The sequence below is a fragment of the Electrophorus electricus genome, chromosome 8 (genome assembly GCF_041902795.1).
Source record: "Electrophorus electricus isolate QZ-2024a chromosome 8, ASM4190279v1, whole genome shotgun sequence".
In the NCBI taxonomy this organism is placed as follows: domain Eukaryota; kingdom Metazoa; phylum Chordata; class Actinopteri; order Gymnotiformes; family Gymnotidae; genus Electrophorus; species Electrophorus electricus.
Genome location: NC_137504.1, coordinates 15570802 through 15593278, shown reverse-complemented (window position 1 = coordinate 15593278; position 22477 = coordinate 15570802). Strand labels below are relative to the sequence as shown.

Genomic DNA, 22477 nt, shown 5'->3' with positions numbered 1-22477 from the left:
GGGAGTGTATTAGCAAATGCTCAGGTCAAAGCAGTGATGACTGGCCATTGGAAAGACAAAATGCTGACCCCTAGTGCTATATGTGGTACGGAGGATGGAATAGTGTCATTGAGGGAGGCGACAGGCTTGATAAAGGACTGGGATGAGTGGAGTTGCTGTGTCAGCATGACTGCTCTGAGCTCCAGAGCTCTGTGGATCATGCACACAGATCGATATGGTTAAGTTGAGCCCCATGCTAACACGGGTACATAAGTGCACACACCATCACAAACACACACACACACACACACACACACACACACACACACACACACACACACACACACATGCAATAAATAAAAGATTGAAAAATGCCATCTAAACTGACTGATTTATTAAAAATACATATCTTGTACCTGCACTCACTGGCCACTTTGTTAGGCACTCATGGTTGGTATACTATTACAGACCAATTACATTACCCATTAGCCCATCTGATGCCAAATTTTGTGAGCCACCTGTGGCCTATTCATCAAGGGTCCATTTCTACCACAGGACCACTGCTGACAATATCTTATGGAAGAACATTTTCAGCACAGAAATGACACTGACAGGGCAGTGGCACAGCCGTGGGTGTTGTGCTGCTACAAATGTACCAGACACAGTGATGTAGCTGGGGTCTTATTCTTCAAGTTGACAGTGGCTCACAGACCAGAAATATACAGCCAACTGAGGTCACACAGTCAGAACTAGACTACTGGTACAAAGTTAGGTGACAGCTATTTTTAAATTGTGCATGGTCACACATAGGCTGTACCTTTACAGGTATACCTACAAGGTATGTGTTTCTAATTAAATGGTTAGTGAATGGTAAAGCCTTTAAACCTTTCATTTTCTCTCATATAATTAAATATACATGTACCAGGTGCACCCACATTGCAGTTCTCTCTCTCTCTCTCTCTCTCTCTCTCTCTCTCTCTCTCTCTCTCTCTCTCTCTATATATATATATATATATATATATATATATATATAAAACACATGTATTGCAAAAGGTGTGTATATATCACTTATGATTATAAGAAGACACTTTCAGAGTGGCACAGGCTGTGTAGCCATGTGAGACAGCAAGTGAAGCAAACTAGTTTTGTTTTATCTTCAGGAAAAACGGCTCTGACAGAAACCCTTATAATACTTCAAAATAGTAAGAAAACTACTTTTGAAAAAGAAAGGATACACAAAAAATGCTTAAAAGACCCATTTCCTTTTACGATGGTGACAATGACAGTGTCCCCAGCCTCATTGTATCATTACTTTCTTAAGATTCATTACACTGGTTTCTTATCCATGATGCAGTTTGGTGCCAAAATATGGCAGTTGTAAAGAGCACACCAGCCCTTATGTGCTTGTCTCAGCCCCTTAGAGCCAACAGTTAGCGGCAGGTGCAAAGATCGATAAAGCCTTATCGGGCAAACCTGTGAGACAACTGGAGAATCTTATTTGTGGTGGCCTCAGCTTAGTCTTTCAGTGTTTATCGAGGCCTACTCACAAGCATGTTAGGCTTCTCTCTTTCTTTACATCTTTCTTTCTTTCTGTCTCACCCTCAAAATCCCATTCACTCACTGTCTAGTATTCATCTTTCTCTGTTTATCTTGCTAATATTCAGCCCCCAGTCATCCCGCAAAGCAGTGTTTTATCCTAGACACTAAGTGGAATGGAATATTTTTCTCACTGAGCTGAATGCCATGCTCAAATTTGCCATGTTATTGTATTTAATATTCAGTTTTGTCTCAGTTTTGACTCAGTTTTGTCCCTTGATGAATTTGTGTGCTTCATTTTCCATAAGGAACCAAAGACAAGTGGCTCTTTGGTGGTCTATGCAGACAGAGTCAATACTTTTGCCACTGCGCTTTTTAATTGGCTTGGGAAATTTAAATGCATTTACTGTTCAGTTTCATCTATGAATTCTTTGTTAGTGTCCATATGTTCTTTATATCTAAACTCTACAATAATCTCTTCTGTACATTACAAGAAGAGTGAAATGGTTTGTTAGTAGAAACCATTATAGGAGGCCACTACTTTTAAGACTAGCCAAAGACAAAGTCACAAGGGGTTGAAATGAGTTTTTAACTGGAATGCATTGTAAACTCAGGAGCAAGTGAACATTTAATTCTTGTTACTTGTGCTAAAACACTGAGTTGTTTTTTCTTTTTGTTTACAATACTTGTTTGTTTACAATATAGAAAATGGTACATTTCTTTTACTGATTTCAGATAATAATTGAATAATAACTTATTTTTTATGCATAATTCAACTATTTTATGCTGTATTATTCCTGCATTATTACAAAATGTGTTGCTTATCTGCTGAAATGAGTGGAGTGTATATTAGGACATGTCTAAGTTATAAGTATAGGCTTGATGCTCTACCATACCTATAAAAAAGGAAAATATGTTCTTAAATATCTATGAAGTATTTTAAGTTATATTATTAATTATTAAAGTAATATTAAAGTATTAAAGTAATATTAAGTAATATTAAGTTTTACAGCCCTTAAAAAGGTGTTTTCATTGAACTAGAGATATCTTATGGGACATAAGGTGAAAGTGGTCACCAGCATGAGTATAAAACATATTCTTATTTGCTTTTTCATCAAAAGGGTTGACTCTAGATCACAGATTGAACTGTCGGTTTTTGCATAGTATCTTAATATCGTTTGATATTCAGATTGAGCTGTGTTGCCAAAGGCCATCAGGAGTCATGGAGAAATGCTCAAACATGACGGGTCGTCACTTGGAATATAATTGCATCCATCTGCTTTAGAATAAATAAAATACTGGATTATCTGACATGGGAAAGCAGCATACTGTGTTTAGCCATCAGTTCAGCTGATGCAGGTGTAACCACCAGTCTCAGACCCTAGCTCCTTTTTAGCCTGTCTAGAATAACATGATTAATTTTCAATGAGAGGAGCCTCAGCTAAAATGCATTACAGTTCAATTTATTGCCATCAGATTATTGCAAAAATAAATCAATACACACTCTGCTTGGAAACTGTTTTGGACCTCTTCATACAAGAAAATATTTACATTACGCAGACCAGAGCAACCAGAGAAACCTGCATGCTTTTGACAGTAGAACAGTACATCTCTCTGGGAATCGACCCCTTGACCCCTTTACAGTACTGTTAACACTGTTCTGTATCTGCTCGACCAGATGTACAGGAGTACAAAACCAATGGCAGCTGTTAAGCATAATCATGTTGCTACTGCTGTCTAGCTGCTATTACCTTTTTGCTTTAAGGAACATAAGCTTTTTTTTTTTTAAATAATTATTACTTATTATAGGCTAAACAAGTTTACCTTTACAGTGAGTATGAGTATGAGTATTTATGAGTGTAAATAGGCCAGGATAGATATCCAACTTAAATTTTCAAGGTGTGCTGGCATGCGCATAATGACCTGCTGGTAGTCAGACATTACAATACCATGAATAGCTAAAGAGAAATATTCTGACAAGATATTGGCACAAACTGAATAAGTGAGAAGGCAAATGACATTTCATCTGACATTTTAGAGACTTTATGCAGCTACAGTAACTTCTAGGGTAATCTCATTGAGGAAAGGCCTATTCTTAATATCAAAGAAGGAGATGTTCATATTATGCACGCTTTTATGGATTAAAGTCTCATTTCTATTTACAGCGAGATTTAACAGAAAGGAATAAATTATTTTCTTAGTTCCAACTGGTTGAGGTCCAGAACAGTCCAGTACTTAGTGAAAGTACCCCAAAATGACTCCCAAAATGATTCTTTTAGAGTGCTTGTGATTATCTGTTGGCCAGACTCTGGTGGTAATGAAGCTGTAGAATGAGTGGATTAACTGGAGAAAAAGAACAGCAGCTGCAGTGCACTCAGTGAATAAAAGATGTTTGGCAGGACAAGGAAGCATTTGGCCACATAACACCATTGTTCAGGCATTCAACCCAATTGGATTACCAAATCTCTTTAGTTTCCTAAGAAATCGACAACTGAAGTGGTTCTTAACAAACATTGCTGACATTTCTCAGCCTGAGAACTGAGACATTGTTTTCAATTTATCCTTATACAAATGAGCAATGTTGTGGCCATAAAGAGGGAATTTGGCTATTGGCAAGAATATATAGAAGATATTGTGGGTAAAAAGATATGGTGAGAAACAGCAAGTGGAAAATGAAAAAACTGAGAGGTCTGACAAATGCAGGAGTTGGCTAAGCACTTAATCTTTGATTCTCAGAGAATACTAACGATCCACTAATCGTCTTCGACCTTGACATGGAGCAACAAGGTCGCTGGGGAGCTAAAGTATTTGCAGGCCTGCAAATTATTGGCAGAGATATGGTGAATAATTAGTAAACTGGAAGGCACTAGGTGTGCATTCGTTCCTGTCCATCCCTCCCAGAGGGGATTTACCTGCGTTCCTTGACATTTGGTGGGCCCTGTTTTGTGCTCATCCAGGGTCAGCCGTTTGGGCATGCCTGGGTATGTGTGTGGTGCAGCGGATTCTGCACTGTAATTAAAAACACCTTTATCTCCAGACTCCATGGAAGGCCAGCTATTATTCAGCACGCTACCAGGTTGAATACCATCAAGTGCTCAAGAGACCCATTTAATTTATGTTTTGGAAGGTTTCAGGAAAATAAAATGAACTCATCTCCTGGGTCTTCCTTTTTTCTGAAGGATTTTTTGAAAGGTTTAAATACAGTGTATCTATTCTATATTTTTTTGTTACTTCTGAACTGTGACTGGTAACAACCTGATCTCATGAAGACTGCAAATTCAGGTTTTTTTTTTTATATGCCTTGGAATACAGGTATTGATTTTGGAAGCCATGTTTTTATTATTTATTTAATTTTATTTCATGAGAACGATCTGTTCATCTATGCTTCAAACTCTATCCATAACTTTTTGCAAGTTTGGTCAGACAACTTAGACTAGTGAGACTTCTTTGGTGGTAAAGAGGTTTGCCAAACAAAAGCAGCATGGGCTCACGAAAAAACCAAACAAACAATATCATGGGCCATGTGCTGGGTGCTGCTTTTTTTGCTGCTGGCCAGGGCCCAAGAGCCTCCTGCTCTCCAGCAGAGCCCAGTGAATTTCCTAAATCCAGTGTGGCGGGGCTGCTCTTTGGCCCATAAATCCTGGCTGTGATCCCAGTGGGTGCCACCCCTCCTGTGCAGCCAGGGCCCGGCGAGATCAATCCAAGGTAGAGTGGCTGTGAGACTCAGCAGCTTTTGTGCTGCTTTAAGTGCAAATGGAGGAAATCATCAGGGCACATGGGAGTCGGTGTGACGAGAGTGAAGAGGGGAGGGGGGTGGGGGTGGATGTTGGATAGTGGATGTTACTGACAGGTGCTCCCTGACTGTCCTGAAGTGTGAGTCTGAAATCTTGTGTGTTCTTTGCAGATCTATTTTTTAGACAGGAGTTTTGTTGACTGTCTATTCAGTTTCTAAATTGTGACTTGTGGAGTAGATAGACTTTTTTGGTCATATTTAATAGACATGAGTAGAGAATTAGTTTGTGGGTCTGGCATTTTATGTCTTGATTTAGTAGGAAAAAATTTAAACTGTTAAAAAATGTATTCTTTTACCTATAACTCATCAAATAGGACCTATAGCTAAATGTTCTTGTAATAATAATGTAAACTAAAAGAAGAATAAATGATCATATATACATTTAAGGCCAAAGAATATGCAGCTATTACTCTTGCTGTATATTTGATATAATTTGATCACAGCACTGGGATTATACTAACTCAACTCCATTCACTCTGTTCCAGCTGGGGGCCTGTGCAGAACCACCTACTGTGGAAGGGGCAGAGAGTGTGTGGTCAGGCAACAGACAGGCCAGGTTGAGTGTGTGTGCCAAGAGAAGTGCCACAGCTCGTTTGTGCCTGTCTGCGGATCTGACGGGCATTTCTACGAGAACCACTGCGAGGTGTACCGCACAGCCTGTGTGCAGAAGAGGAGGATCTATGTTGTACACAGCAAAGACTGTTTCTTCAAAGGTAAGATAGTAGTATTAGATCAGCTCAATCTGTCCCTTGGTGTTTACCAGCAGCAAAGACAAGTGCCCACCCCCACATTCACCAGAGTGTTCTTTTATGGTCCTCATACATGCGCTTGTAACTTAAAATGAATCCATTAACGTTTTTCAATGAAACCAATTTTCACTGCAGTTAAAGACCAGTATTATTGACTGCTGCCTTGCTGGTACTCATGGCAGTTTTCAGGAGAACCGAACAGACATTTCAGTGTCCAATTCTGGGACATGGCAAAAGACTAATAAACTAAGTTAAATCTTCTAACACACTTCTATTAATTTAAGCACTCTTACTGCTCCTTAACAAACATGTGTAAAATGTCCCTTATCCCTTCCACATTTTGTAAATCTCTTTTTTGGCAGGTATCTATAACATGCAGTTCAGTGGTTGCCATCGGTCCCAGCAAGAATAATGTCTATGGGCAATTAATTTAGCTGGCTAGGGGTGAAGCATTCCTTTAACTATCCCAAGGTCATTTTCAGCTCTGCTGATGGAAACAGTATTATCTTTCCCATAAATAACAATGCATAATATTTGCAATGCCACTATGCGGAACTCAGACACGAGGTCTGGAGAGGTCCATATGCATGAGCAGAAAGCAGGAAGTGAGGCTCTGGGTTAGAGACTGGGACAGGAAGGGAAAGAAAAACAATATAATAAAAAACATCCTGATGTCTAGCAGACAAAAAAAATTGTACATGCTTAATCTGAATTTAGCAGGTATTCTCTTGCCGTATTACACAAAAGTGATTTCCTACCAAAAAAAAAAAAAGAGCCATCATTTTAAACATTGTTTCAAGTTTCAAGTTTCAAGTTTCAAGTTTGGTTTATTTGTCACATACATAGTCATACACAGTACAACACGCAGTGAAATGGTAGAGAAAGGATTGCTTATTTATTACAAATTTATCAGATGAAAATGAAAGAATAAATGCATGGGAGTTAATGTAGATGATGAAAGATTTATTTGTTAAACATTTATTTTCATATAACTTTTATTTGTATAATATTTGATATTAATCTGATATTATTCACTGTTGCAATGAGAGGATGCATTTACTGTTTGGACCAACTCTTGAATGACCTGTTGTTGACCTGTTGCTTTATTTGCATAGTAATTTAGCTTGTGTTTGGACCAGTGCAGATATGCCACGTTACATCAACATTACTGTAATACATGAGAAGAGATACCAAACTTTCACATAGGTCTTATCAGTTTTAGGCTATATATTGTGAATACACAATTTTCTGTATGTATGTCTTCAATTACAATTTGGGGGGCTGTTTATGACCTCACAAATGCCAGGGTCTGTTTCTATTATTGCTATCACAGCCCCCATTCTCTATGAGCTCACCAGAAGGCTCTCTCTTTTCTCTCTCTCTCTCTCTCTCTCTCTCTCTCTCTCTCTCTCTCTCTCTCTCTCTCTCTCTCTCTCTCTCTTCCTCTGGTGTCTATCTCTTTCTGTTCTCTCTCTCTATCTCTCTCACTCTCTGTCTCTCTTTCTTATTTTTGCAACCAAAAATGGTGATGAAGGGGGCTGAAGGCTATTGATCATTTCTTTATCTCCAACACTCTCTTATTTCCAGAGTGGCACTTGCATGTTTGCCTCTTAGCAGAAATATACTTTTTGCACATATTTTTAAAGCTAGTCCTAGGATATATTATTGGACATTCAATAATACTGATGGAACCTTTTGGCTATTACTAAGCAGTCATGAAGGGCAAAAGAGCTTTTCTAAAAATGCAAAGAACTGCAGAATCATTTTGTCACTTGTTCTGGCCCCTGTCGTATACCATTATTTATTGGGGAAGCATTGTGTTTGAAACAGGGTTTCTCCTACATTCATGTGGTCTCCTTTGTAGTTGATAGTCAGTGAAGTCACTGTGTTGTGGCTTCATTTAAATCTTTCTAAAATTATATTTATCAATATTGAGAACAACGATTGTTACAGGACTAAAAAATTGGACGCCAGCAGAATGCTACTTTTTTACACAAAAATTTGCAGTTCATCTGTAATTATAACACTATATCTAGTTTATACAAATGCTGTTTTAACTGAAACACAATCAGTTTTTAGGGCAGTTCATTGCAAAAATCTAGACTCATTTCCTATTCTTTAAAATGTGTACATTTTATGAAATATTAAACTATTGAAAAGCACTGAGTTTAAAATTAGCCATCATCTAGCCATCATCTTAAATAAATTGTGGACTTAGCACCTTCAGGACCTTTGGGAACCCTTGTAGATTTATCTTCTACACGTCTTGTAATTAAATATCACTGAGTCTCAATACAGCCATGCTAACTTCTCTTTCTGTCCTTTTGAACAAGAGATTGTTCTTGTGTATCCACCTAATTAACAAGAAACCTACTTCACAGGATCATGCCTTCCCTGCAATTCAGCTTTGATTAAAATTCACATGGTTAGAACAGACATAAGGTTTTGGCAACATGCTTCCAGGCTTTCATCCCTGGCTCAACCACTGAAATGACGTGCTGGATGTGCAGAGTTGTTTGGATGTTGAGTGTGGCTCTCAGTGGGAGACTTGTGAAGTCGGAAGCGGCTTGACCCCTGACCCCTCCCCTATGCCTCTGTTAGCATGGAGGCTGCCCTTGAGGACTGCCTTCTGCCCCGATGAAGGCCACACAAATTAATCATTATTGGTGCAGACTAAGTTTGGAGGAGTTTCACAGTTTAGATGGAAAGGGGCACATCTTGTGGACATGTCTTCTAATGATCAGTTTTGAACCATGGGTTTATTTGTCAGAGGGCAGAGTACTGCTCACCCTTGCTGGGGGCTGATAGTAGCTGAGTTTGATTTGTTCTTGCCACAGTCTTCTAGTTTGATGTCTGTTGGAAAAGCATACCATCAAAGCTGACTTTTTTTCTAAAGCTGGATCTTCCAAGCTCCACAAGTTACCCTTTGTGATCAGTGAGAATCTGCACTTTGCACTTGTGGGTCAGATCAGATCATGGACATGCACCCTGTTGACAATTTTTCTAATGATCAGATTTGGGTCTTGGTGTTTTGTTTTTTTTTCCAGGAAGCTTTTGCGTTTTTAATTTCAGAATGGTGTGTAATTTTCAAAGTAGAAAAAATCTACTTTGCTTGTTCTTTATCAGGGCCACAGTCCAGAGCCAGGTGTGCCAATGCCTTTCGTAATAGCCCTCAATTTTTCTTGTTGTTTCAGTTATTAATGGGCTTTGGAGGCAACTCAATCCTTCTTTCAGTAAAACAAATATGAAGGGTCCCTGAGTTCCCTTGGTCACATGGTCACCTCATTAACTTGATTGGCCCCCAGAGATTCATTATATTAAAGTATTTGCTGTTTGAAATGGATACAGTGTCCCAGTTATAAATGTCCATTATTTCATCATTAGTCCCTTGCCTCATAAACATCAGTCTGAGTCACTTGAGAGTGTGCATAAAGTTCCTCTGGACACTGTGAAGTGCAGACTCAAGGATATTGTGTTAGTGCTGACCTACCAGTGTTGTATATTTTCATCATGTCCTTTGTACCTGACTGATCTTGTGATTGTGTTCTGTGTGATCATGAAATGGTAAACTCAGTAGGGTTAAACCAGGGCAGCTTCCTGTGAAGACATATTAAGACTGTTAGAAGCAGTCCCTTTTGTCAGGGAGCTTAATCAAGTGCAGGATTAGGACTTTGGACTCTCTGGAGTGTCTTTATGACAGACCGATAACATGTACTTTTGAGGCTTGGAGCCGAAAACATTGAACTGAGAGATGAGTATAACACAGGCTGCTACTTTTAACACATGCCCAATCACCTCAAAAACAAAATAATCTCCTTTCAAAGCACATCTTTAGGGCTGCCTAAGAATCCCTGACATTCATTTTATAAGGCCATTATCACTCTCCATGCCTTTTCACCAGAGACGACAACCTGGCACAGTATTCTGACTTGGTCTTAGTTTCAATGGAAGGGCTTTTGCTCAACTAAGCTTTACTCTTCCGTCAAGTTATTTGATTTAAAATGGTTAATTTGGGTTTAGAATAAATTATACTGGGCATTCAGTTCACATTCATGTTTGTGAATTTGTAGTTGTACAGTTCATGTCACCAAATGCTTGGATATAGTCCTTAAGGGACAGGACAGTGATCAAGATTATGTTGCTTCAGGATACATAATGTAAAATGAAACTGAGTCTATAATGAAACATTTCTGCTTTAATTTGAGGGTATTAGCATATGTTTTGTTATCTACTATGCAGAAATCATAAACCTTTATATTCACAGCTCACACATTTAAAAGCATCGTACGGAATTGGACGACTGGCTAATTTTTTGCTCTTTCTTAGCCAGCTGTGTGTCATTATGTGATTAGTCCATGCTCAGGGAAAGGTCTATAGTTTATTCTAATTTATTCATTTTTTGTATTCATGAAGTGTGGGCTACTATTTTAAATAAAGTTTAGCGTATATTCAATGCTTCACAAAAATCCCCAAAAGTTTTATTATACACAATCTTAAAATGTTTTCTCCACCTCAAGCAGGACCAGTTCTAGCTTGGCTGTGCTGTACATCTTTAAATCAAAGCTAGTTATCCATTCAGTAAGGATGCCAGTTAGCAAGGATGCCACTGACATGTTTAGGTAAACTGGGCCATGGAGTACTGTTGCCTCCTCTATAGAATGATGGTTTTTCTCTTCTGGCTTTTGTGGACAGGTTGATTTTACAGCTCTTCATAAAAAAAGATATTTACGAACATGTACAAAACATTTACATTATTCTTCAAGCTATGTGTTCTATAAACCATTAAAATCAGTGTGGCCAGATATACAAACACAAGTAGAATCTTAATATGTATACTGCATTTCTGTTAGAAAGTCATATCAATTACTAGAGATATCCTAAGCCAGTATGAAAAATATATATAAAAACCGATCAAGCTCTATTTTAATAGCTGCTTCTGCATTTGCTATAATTAGGCCAATCACATTTTGTTCCTTTGTTTCTGCTCTTTTACCTCATTACCGTGTATGTAGGGTAGCGGCTGTAGATGTGACATAAACTATTATCCACAACTTGATGCAGTGAGGCAAAGTGGCAGATGTACAGCCCCACCTTCCATCTAAACCACTCAGCCCCACCCCCCCTCCACATTTTATAGAAAATTTTATTATGTGACTATACTGCCTAAGGTCCAAAACAATTTAGAAAATGTGTAAAAATTACATTATTCATGTTGTGTCTTTCACCTGACACAACCCATCTACTAAATCTAGATATGCTACTGCATACATCCTCTGTGCTACACAGGATGCTTTGCCTCACTCAGCTCAGATTATACAAGGCACAATGGAGCTTTGCCCGCAAAGCTGTCTCTAGAGATGAGCATGCAAGCTGTAGCCTTTTCAATGCAAAGTTTGACCCAAAACAAGTCACCAAGGAAAGTACGCTGAATTGTCAATAATGCCTGTTAACCTAGTTAAGGACCAGTTATTATAAGTAATGAATGCAGAACCTCTATTAAGCCCATGGCTTTGTCACTGAGCATGTTTACTTGTTAAGCAATGATTAAATTGCAAAGCATCTGGTTCATTTGCCACTTATTTTGTGAACTATGATTACATCTTTTAAACATTATTTGAAATAGCCTATGCAGTGAACTTTGGATATGAATTACACATCAAAGCAATTTTAACACAGGGTAAATATACTCATCTGTGAATTTTAAGGAAATAATTTTGAGGAAAGAAATTAACTTTGATGGTCCAAGTGCTGCAGGGCAAGGAGCAGGACATACAGACTTCTCTCAACATAGACATACATTTATTATCATAATACATGAATGATAAACAATATGGCACCCACACAACATTCAGTGCAGTGTGATGTGAACAAAGAACAATAACGGGTACAAGAACACTCACATCAATGCTGACATTAGGTAATACTTAGGTAATACATGCACATCTAACAACTAACATGAACAATGACCGACAGTATGGTACAACAGGGCTTTAAATACAAACATAGATGAAACAAATAGCAAGATGCAAGAGTGTGCTAACAAAGGGGTGTGGCAACAAACAAGGCAGTCACGGTAAACACAGTAAACAATAAGCCTTGATTCCACATGATAAGTGGGAAGGGGAGCATACCATTATAGTTCCCCTATTAATTCATGTAGCTGTAGTTTTTCTCTAAAGCCAATTCAGTAATTTCTCAATTTTTTGTTGTTGTTGGGTGAGGAGTACTATTCGGTGAGGAGTACTATAAAGAAAGCTTACATACACATGCATATTGTCACAATTGGTCACCCTACTGGCGTCCCTGTTTCCATAGCTTCCCTGTCATGCCTGTTTTCCTTTAGTTCCTTGTTGTTCCGTCCCTTGGTTTCGTTTCTCTGTTCCTCAATTCCAGTCCTTGTTTTGGTTTTCACTGTTCGTATATTCATTTCACTGTGTCTGGTTAGACCTTAATTGTCTTGGTTATTTAAGCCCTGTGTTTTCTTTCCCAAGTTGTCGGTTATTTTGGTTTGTTCAGTTGTGTTTAACTCTATTCTCGCTATCCCTATCGGCGCCTTTGTTTTGCCGTTTGCTTAATTCATGTGTTTCTTTGCCTCCGTGTTTTCCCAGTGCCTTTATTTTCTAGCCTCCCATGTTTTTGTCTCCCTCACTCAATAGAGCCTCCTGCATTTGCGTTCTGCCCATTACACATATGCACACATTTTTTTAAACACCATGACACAGAACGCAATCTGCTTAACTTTCATAAAATAAATCAAAAATAAATACTTTGGAAATATCAAATGTATGACTTCAAGCAGCTTAATGTGTTTTAGATGAAATGTTTTAGATTCCATGACTAAAGTTGCTGAAGTCTTGCTTGTTCTTGGTCACTGGGGCACTCTTCTTTTACCAAATTGTAGTTAGACGATTGTTTCTGAGTTTTCACACAAACTGGTGCATTGCGCCATGTGAGTGCTTCATGGCTGCACTCATTTTGGCAGCCATTCACTATTAAGAACAGGAGCACTGTGCAAAAGGAAACAATCAAACACCATGGACAGCAATCACTGTCTAGCTGTTGTGGTGCCAGTATGTGTTCTGCAACCAGTGGCAGGTTCCTGCCCACTAATGTCTATTGCATTTTAGACTGGTCCTTTTTTTAGGCCTGTCCCTACTGTGTTGCTGTGTTAACTGTTGAAATATGAGCTTTGCCTTTGTATTGACAAGTACTCAATATTAAAAACAGGAATCAAGACTGAGAGGCCAAAGAAATTTTGGGATATCCCCTATCCATTACATGGGGAGAATAAACATCTGAGATTGTTTTGCAGATTGCATCTGTTAATGCATGGCAAGCCAGCATTCACCCAACAAAAACTCTATTGTTGAATTCATTTATATAAGCCCAGTTGGATACAAATGAACACTGCAAATGTTAATTGTAGGTATTAATTCAACATTGTGGGGTTTTTTTTATTTGCTGTGTAGAATTACTCGTTTGGAACTTGGCACATATACCCCCACACACCCCCACCCCTCCTTGCCTGTGGTCTCACAGGGATTCTGGCCATGCTGTCAAGCTTTCTCCCTGTTTTCTGGTCTGTGTAAAATTGGTTCGGAGATGAAGTAGAATGAGAAGCTTAAGGGGGAAAAGGGGGAGAAGATAGCATTACCTACCTAGGCAAACAGACCTGAGGTTGTGTGTGTGTGTGTGTGTGAGAGAGAGAGAGAGAGAGAGAGAGAGAGAGAGAGAGAGAGAGAGAGAGAGAGAGAGACAGAGAGAGATGGACAAAAAGAAAGAGAGAGAAAGAAAAAGAGAGAGAAACAGTTCTGCTGAATTTATCCGATCTCTGAAATGAGGTCTTTAGAAAGACCCCAAGGCTATAATCTAGTGTCAGATAAAAGCATGAGCTAAAGAGTGATAAAGGTTAACACCCTTTTATTTTTATTTTTATTTTATTTTAGAAGTATGACTTCCTTACAGCTACATGGCAGTATAATGCATGCTCAAAACTTGGATGATCAAAGGCATTACACATAAGGAATTTAATAGAGCTGTTTTAGCCCTGGACTGCTGTTTTAGTTAGGAATACTATATTTGAAACAGTGGCTATGAGAACAGAATGTCATGTATTTTTGAGAAACATTTTCTGAGAAAATTTTATTTTTTATTAATCATTATTAAGGAATCTTGCCAATTTTATTTTACCAATGTATCATCAGGATCTCACTGGAGACCACTATAAACTCAAATGCTAGCAGTTTAAATTTGCAGTGACAAACAACACCTTAACACCTGACACCTTTTACTCTTAATTTACAATTTGACATGTAATAATACTACCTATATCTGCTCAGAAATAGCAATGAAAAAATTCTTCCATAAGCAAAGAAACCATAATCAAATTGTTTAACATTAATAGGCAATATAACATTAGTAGATGTTGTGTATAAACAGAGTGAACAGTGAGTCACTTTGCCTGTGTATGTGTGTGAGTGTATGTGTCCTTCTCTCCATGACTGACCTTCTTCTGGTGAAGTCACCATATTTGCTGTGTGAAATGCAAACTCTCTGTACATGGGCTAAATGTGTTGTCCACGGGGTACAAGGTCATTAGCGGCCCAGGCACAAATGCTTTAATCTAGCTTTGCACCCCCTGCTCACTCTCTCCTTTTCTACACCCTGTTCGCTCTCCTTGGATGCGGTCAACTCAAATTGCTTGTTTTGCATCATTGTGGGTACTGGTTTTGCTTAATTGAATCTGATCAGATCAAGGCGCTGTGTAATGCATCTAAAATAAAAGCATCAGCCTAACTTTTTTGGTTTCTGCTTTTCTCTTTGATGTAGCATTCATGCCTCAGAGTTCTGGGGAAAAGTCCCTGTATAGATATAGGGACTGCAGCTCTGTGTGTTCCATGGGGAGATGCAGTTGCTCTCTCTTTCTGTTTTTGGGTCCCCTTAGGGCCCTGGCTGGAAAAATCGGTGCTAATATCTGGTGACGCTCTGCCCTTTGTTCTCATTAGGAGAGGGCTAACACCTCAGTCACGCGAGAGGCTCCTCGCAGCATGGCGGAGTGTGTTCCTGAATACCGAAAGCGTTCTCTGGTGCTTCCTCTTGCTCTCTCCCAAGGTAAGCAGCGCTGCCTTGGGGAGTTAACGGTGCATGTTATTGTTTTTCGTGGGGCTTTTTTGATTTCCTCTGAGATGGACACGCAACGTGGAATGCAGGCGACCTTCTTAGGCATCACCTCTTCCATGTGACAGCCCTGGCCCCGTGCTTCTTCTGCGGGAGTGTATGTCTGTGCGTATGTCCATGTGTGTATTTGTGACAGCACGAATGCTGTATAATTGAGTATGTTGTATGCTTTAAATAACAAATTACTCTCTACAACTCATACTAGACTGCCTGGTGGGAACAAATACATAATGCATATTAAAATAATGACGCTTCATGCTTTGCAACTGCATCTAAAATTTCCTTTGTGATACTCCTGAAATAAGACTCTGGAGGAAAAAAAACAAATAAGTAATACCCATAGATAAGTCAGCATGTGTGTGGTCAGTTTTATGATCGTGCAATTAAATGAGAGTCATTATTAGTATTTATCTTAGGGGATCAGAACATTTTATTTTATTTTTTTTCTCAGCCACATTCACTTCTGATACTGTGAGTTACAGTTACAGACAAGTATAACTTGTATAACTGTAGTATAACAGTAGAGTTATACTTTAGAGAGTCTATTTCCTCATATGTAATATTCGTTTGCTTGTTCATTGTGAAATAATTTTGGCTATGATGACAATTGATGATAAAGCATGATTGAGCTTACAGGTAGGCAAATTGGGAAAGAATATAGGTATGGAATACAGCTTTAGTTTGGGCATAGGTGATATCACATCATCAGCATCATCATCATAATAATCAACAACAACAAAAACAATAACAGCAACAGCAACAACAACAACAACAACAACAATTTGTCATGTTTTCTGCCTTTCTTGTGCTATAGACAGTTGTGGGCCACAGTATATTTGTTAGACCACAACATATTATGATAAAAGTTTGAATCAATGTACTTTTCTTCAATAACCAAATTACATTTATTTTAAATATATTTATTAAAATAAGTATATCTCTAAATTTAATTTAGATACTATAAGGCATATAGTCAAAAGTCACTGTGTAATTGATGATCATTTTTCATTTTATATTTAAAATTGAATTATATTTTTATTTTCATTTTAAATGTCAGTTCAACAGAAAAAAAATGGAATAATAATCAGATCAGTCCACTTTTGGAAGAGAATGTAAAGGGCAGTAATGAAATGAATTGCTACCAAAGATAATGTCATGCCCAAAATGGCAAAGTCCCAATCAGCATGTTGCTTGGCTGGGCTGCATGATTATGTAACAGGTGTGTGGATGAGTGATCGCTGTTCTAATCTGTTTAAGTAGTGCAAGTTAAAGACAGTATTCCCTGACACAATGCATCTGTGACAACCAGAACTGGTCAAACAAGAATCATGAACTGTTCTCACTGCAACTTTAGAAGCCTTTGGCCTCATGAGAGGGGTGAGAAGAAGCTCATCTGCTGCTGCCAGAACATCTGTTACAGACCACTGCCCTAGCAATTCAAAAACCAGAGCCAGTGGCGGAAGCCGCAGCCCATCCCTATTAGACCCCTAAAGAGGACAGGACTGACTCCATTTTTATTGCCTGCTGGAAGAAATGGACCGTGGATCCCTCCAGCTACTTTCTAAGCCAATTCCCTCACTCTCCCCAAAGCCTGTATTTGTTCTTCTTTTTTGTAACCTCCACCGGCCTACACATGCACAAACACACACAAGCGAACACACACCTGCGAACACACACATGCAAAAGTGCATACAAACACATACATACATGCATGCATTATAGGCAAAACCAGCCCAGAGAATACACTCCAACACTGCAATGCTGTCCTGTTAGACTCCCTTTAACCAAGACTCCATTGCATCTGCAATAATTATATAAAAAATATATCTTTAATATTCTAGACTTATTAGTGCAAGTCACTGAACTGGAGATAGAAATGCGCGTGCATGCATGCGTGCGTGTGTGTGTGTGTGTGTGTGTGTTAGTGAAAGGATATATTTACTTATCTACTCCTTTTCTCTTGGCATTTCATTCATATTCACGTTACAAAAGGATGACATGTTCTCAGTAAATCTATATTACACATTTCAGATAGACCTAACTAAAACATTGTCACAATGTTAATATGAACTGACTCCTGCAGTACTCCATTGGTATGCTCAGTCCCAAAGTTGTCCTAAAGCAATAGAAAGACTCACAAAACCTGGAATCTCTTTATCGTCATTGTAAGGCAATAATGTGTCTGATGCCACAGTAACTGAATGCTTAATCACAGTACCAGGTGGTTTGCATCAAGTGAAGATTGATGTTGCCAGACTGTGCAATTAATCGAGAGCTATTATCAATAACAGCACAATGTCGTTTGGTGGATCTTTTGGTGATTTTAATTAAATAACGATCAAAGACCGACAATGTTAATTACAGGTTTACAGCAGGTAGAGAAATCAGAAATAAATGTCAACAGCTGGCAAGCCTAATACATTACTCATTCAAAGTCAGGTGCTAACACATTATATCATTAGTGCTGTAGGTATAAATAATTAGCAGCTAGTGTATCCTTCAGTGAGCCTACAGAGAGATTTCTTGGCCAAAAAAGGAGACTACTCACACACTCAGACTAAATTAGCATGACCTTAGTTTAGTACTCAGTAGCATTCTTCCAATGTTTAGAATTCAGTCATCATGAAAAATGTCTGCAGGTTTAACTTTCATTTCCTTTCAAGAAGATATTTCAACATACCTTCTTCAGTTGTAGTAGAGGTTTGGTTTTCTTTTTTACAGCCATCTAGGAACCTGATGAGAAGCCATCAATGTTTATAGTTAAATTTTATCAAACAGCAGGAGTGACATACCATGCCAGTTTGTGCTAGTCTTTCGATCCAATTAAATGCCCTATCTGGAAAAGCTAATTTTCAAAGGCCAATTACACTCAGACAGGGATAAGACTGTAACCTTTAAACAACCTTCATTCCTTTTTTAGACACCAATATATTCCACTGTATACAAATCTCATGCAAGATCCTTGTGTGGGTCATCTTATATTTGATGGCCATGTGTGTGCACAGAGTTTAACAGTCCATCAGTCAACTTCAGAGTTTTCAGGGTTGATCATTTAAGGTTCCAGCTTGTGCAGCAGCTCTATATAATATAAGACACTGCACTCTTTACATAGAGCCCAACACAAGGTGTTTAATATAGAATGGAGAGCACAGCATGCTATACATTCTCAAGGCAGTCACGTTTTCGTCTAGCCTGAGAGATCAGGTGGAGTGGCCTCTCTGCTAGCCTGGTATGCTCCACTGTGGTAATTAGCAGGTTGGGGTGGGAGAGATGCCCAGAACCTCCTGCTGATCTTCCTGCTGAGAGCAACTCACTGTTTCTGCCTCCTGCTGCTGAGAAGCTGAGCAATGCTGAGAAGAAGGCTTTCTCCTGAGCCTGAGATGTGCTGTCATGGGAGCTGTTTCAGGAACCTTATCAGCAATTCAAGGGCATCCTTTCATACGAATCAGTAGATAAGTCAGTGTGATGCAGAGAATAGAGCAGGAATATGTACCTATTGCACTAGCATATGGGTTTTGAAGGCAGGGTTCCACAGCACAGTAAAATCACAAGTGATTAATAGATTCATGTAGCATCAATGCTTATGAATGAATACTGATTATATGATTCTAATTTAAACAGTTCAGTTGTGCTGAAATCAGTGCTATGCAAGTTCATTCAACAGATCGCATCATGATGTCAATTTGCTTTCAGGTTTACTTTTAAATCTCACAACAGCATTGAGGAATTTCACTGCAGCATTGAGGAAAATTAGTTGGATGAAAGACTTTGACAACATAAGTACAAGGTCAGTTACACCCTGCTAACTTGAAATGAATGGTAACTAGTCTTGAACTGCTGACTGTTGACACATAAAATTAAGCCTCATAGCTGTACTTGCCTTCTCAGCCCATATTCCAATTATAAATGCATCTGACACTCTATAGGATGTTGAGGGTGATGGATTGAGTATCTATGTTGTGATTACAGCACAGAGTCTTAATGGGGTGATTAGCTTGTAGTCTAAGGGCATGTTACTGTTGTTCCTCAGGTCTCTAATGGCCACATGAGGTGCTGGGATAAAGCCAACAGATGCAATAGCACCATATTTCATAAGCTAATATCACTGGCCTGCAGCAATGGCACTAATCGCTATAATAAAAAACAATTATGACAGGTGGTAGTTAGAACTTACAAAATGGGTTGGTCAGGAAGCCTGCACAAACTGGAAAATGATAGCATGTGGTTATACACTATATGGTCAAAGTATGTGGGCACCTCACCATTACACCTGTATGAGCTTGTCTTATTCCAAAAAGCATGAACATTAATGTGAAATAGCCCCTCCTCTGAGACTCTAACAGCCCTTTTAAAGAGCATGTAAGGTCAGACACAGATGTTGAATGAACAAGTTTGGCTCACAGTTGATGTTCCAGTTCATCCCAAAGGAGTCCGGTGGCAATGAGGTCAGAGTTCTGTGCAGGCCACTGAAGTTTATCCATACAAGAACTCAGCAAACCATGTCTTCATAGACTTTGCTTTGTGCATATGGGCAGTCATGCTAAAATAGGAAAGGGCCTTATTCAAAATGTTGCCACAAAGCTTGAAGTTTATCATTGACTAGTGTGTCTTTGTATGCTGTACTACTAACATTACTCTTCACTGGAACTATGGAGACTAGCCCAAACTCTAAGAAATAACCTTAAACCATTATCCCTCCTCCAACAAACTTTACTGTTACCATATTCTGCTATGTAGTGTTCTCTTGGTATCCACAAATCTCAGATTCATCCATCAAATAGTGAAATGTGATTCATCACTCCAGAAAGCGCTCCATAATCCAGTGGCTGTACACTTTAAACCACAAACCCTTGGCATTGCGTATCGTCATCTCACCTTTGTGTGCAGCTGCTTGTTTATGGAAACCCTTTTCACGGCACAAAATTGTTGTGCTACTGTTGCTTTCCAAGGCAGTTTGGAACTTTGTGTTCAGTGATGCAACAGGATGTAGGTGTATTTTTTCACATGCTGCTTGCTTCACCATTTGGTGGCCCTGTTCTGTGGGCTTTCTTGGTCTACTGCTTAATGCTTGAGCTGTTGTCGCTGTTACATGCTTATTTACCTTTTTTTTTTTTTTTTTTACACCTGTTAGCAATGTGTAATGCTGAGGAGGCTAAGCAGGATGCGGGGACAAGTCATAGAAAACAGGACGTAACGTTTATTAGTACAAAACAGTGAATGTAACACTTGGGCACAAAGGACAACATTCACACTTAAACAAGAGACTTATATTCTCACACACTAACAATACACAATGAGGAGCAGGTGTGAAACACAGGGAGGGCGTGGCCATATGGACACACACACACACACACACACACACACACACACACACACACACACACACACACACACACACACACAGGGAGACATTTGGGAGAAGGGGCCATACCGTGACACAGTGACTGTAGCTGAAATACTTGAACTGAATCATTAGGAAGCATGTCCACTCACTTTTAGCCATATAGCATCGTTATTAGCGTAAATGTAAATATTTGTTTTTAAAATTAGATCTACATAATTAATTAATTTATTTGTTTATTTTTAATGGCCAGAATCAATGATAAAAGCAACAAAAAAAAAAAAAAAAGCATAAATGAATATCTAAACCAGAGGAATGGTTTTCTAAAATTTGAAGAAAAAAAAAGTGTCGCTAGCATTAACATCACTTAAATGTCTATTTACTTATCCAGCTTCTTGAGTCTCAAATATATTTCTCATTGAAGAATTTACTGATATACTGAACATATTTACTGATTTCTGGAAAGGCTGTAGGGGTCCTTTAAACTGATAATATCCTCTCCAAAGCATTGATTATTGTGACACGCCAACATTGTCATTACATGATGAGTTTTAATTGCCCTTTGAAACTGCAAATTATTCCAGAAAGATTGCATTTTAAAATCATGATTTGTCAAGACTACTAGAGGGTTAGAAGCATGCACATTAAAAAAAATGAAATCCATGAAATTAATCTTTACAAATCAGTCAGTTTATTTACCCTTGTAAAAGAAAAAAAAATTGTGATAAATATATGGATGATGATGTTTAAATTAGTAAACAGATCAATTAAACATCATCAGTTAAACATACTTCCATTTGAGAACTAGATAATTATTTAAAGACAGGTTTTGCAAGACTTGTAAGTATATAATAAATAATAAGTAATAGCTATAAGTAATAATAATAATAATCCAAAATAAATATTCATAAACACTCTTCTTAATTAGTCCATATTAATCTTTTGACACTGGCAAAGGCTGCACCTTTATTTAAAGTCAGCTTTGCCCTTGTCATTGGTGTTCCATCTTGTTCAACAGAGAACGTCTGCTGTAGTCATCAAGGGGCCACAGAGAGGTGAGGAAGGGTACTTAAATTTGGTGACATGGCTGCGATACATGGTCTAAATCTGTTCCAGAAGGCTGCACTTTCCTGGCCTCAGCTGCTGGCCTGGCCTGTGTTAAGAGTACAGTGGGTGGAAGGCAGCAGTGGACAAGCCAAGAAAAAAATGTGCTTTTGAAGTATCATGTGGAACAGGGTGTCCCCGGATTCACATAATTTGTGGATGCATTATTTATGATACTGGACTCTTACTAGTGATTCTTTTCCTCCCCCCACTTTGCCGAAAACAAAAGAGAGAAAAACAAGGGCACATAGCACATTCGCCTGAAGCACCTTGCCTTCTTCCTCAAAGATGGCCACCACTCTGCATGCCTTTGAAATGGAGGAGGAGGAGGGATTATGGTTGGAGGAGCATATCCAAAGGGAGGACAGGGCTAGAAGACGGATGGTGGCGGCCACATCATCCGAGTTATTTGGTCTGCTACCATCAAGAAAACCACCAAGAAAGCTACCATCCTCCATACAATCTGTCTATTCCAACTCCCAAAATGACAAAAAAGTCACACAAAAAGCTCACACTCTGACGTTAGACTTTCTGAGTGAGATTCTGAAGGAAACTGAATGAATTATAATACTTTCCTTTATGTGACTATTGACTGTTGTAGCTGATTCTTTTTTCTGCTGTGCTGTGCTTGATGTTGATATACAAACAATACACATATACTGCACTTACTTTTACTGACAGATTTCAAAATAATTTGTTATTTCAAAATAACCCACCGATGTTTAAAAAATGACTTGTTATTACAGAATATTTGACTTGATGTACTTAAATGAGTTTAAATTAGTTTAAACACCACTT

The 22477-nt window shown here is 38.6% G+C and overlaps 1 protein-coding gene across 1 annotated transcript in view; it reads left to right on the top strand.

The window, feature by feature from the left end:
- The window catches only part of fstl4 (follistatin-like 4), a 118473-nt gene that overhangs the window by 44276 nt on the left and 51720 nt on the right, over positions 1-22477 (top strand). The window contains exon 4 of the mRNA XM_027011011.3: positions 5794-6021. Within this exon, the coding sequence (XP_026866812.3) occupies positions 5794-6021 (228 nt within the window). The remainder of the gene's footprint in view (positions 1-5793; positions 6022-22477) is intronic.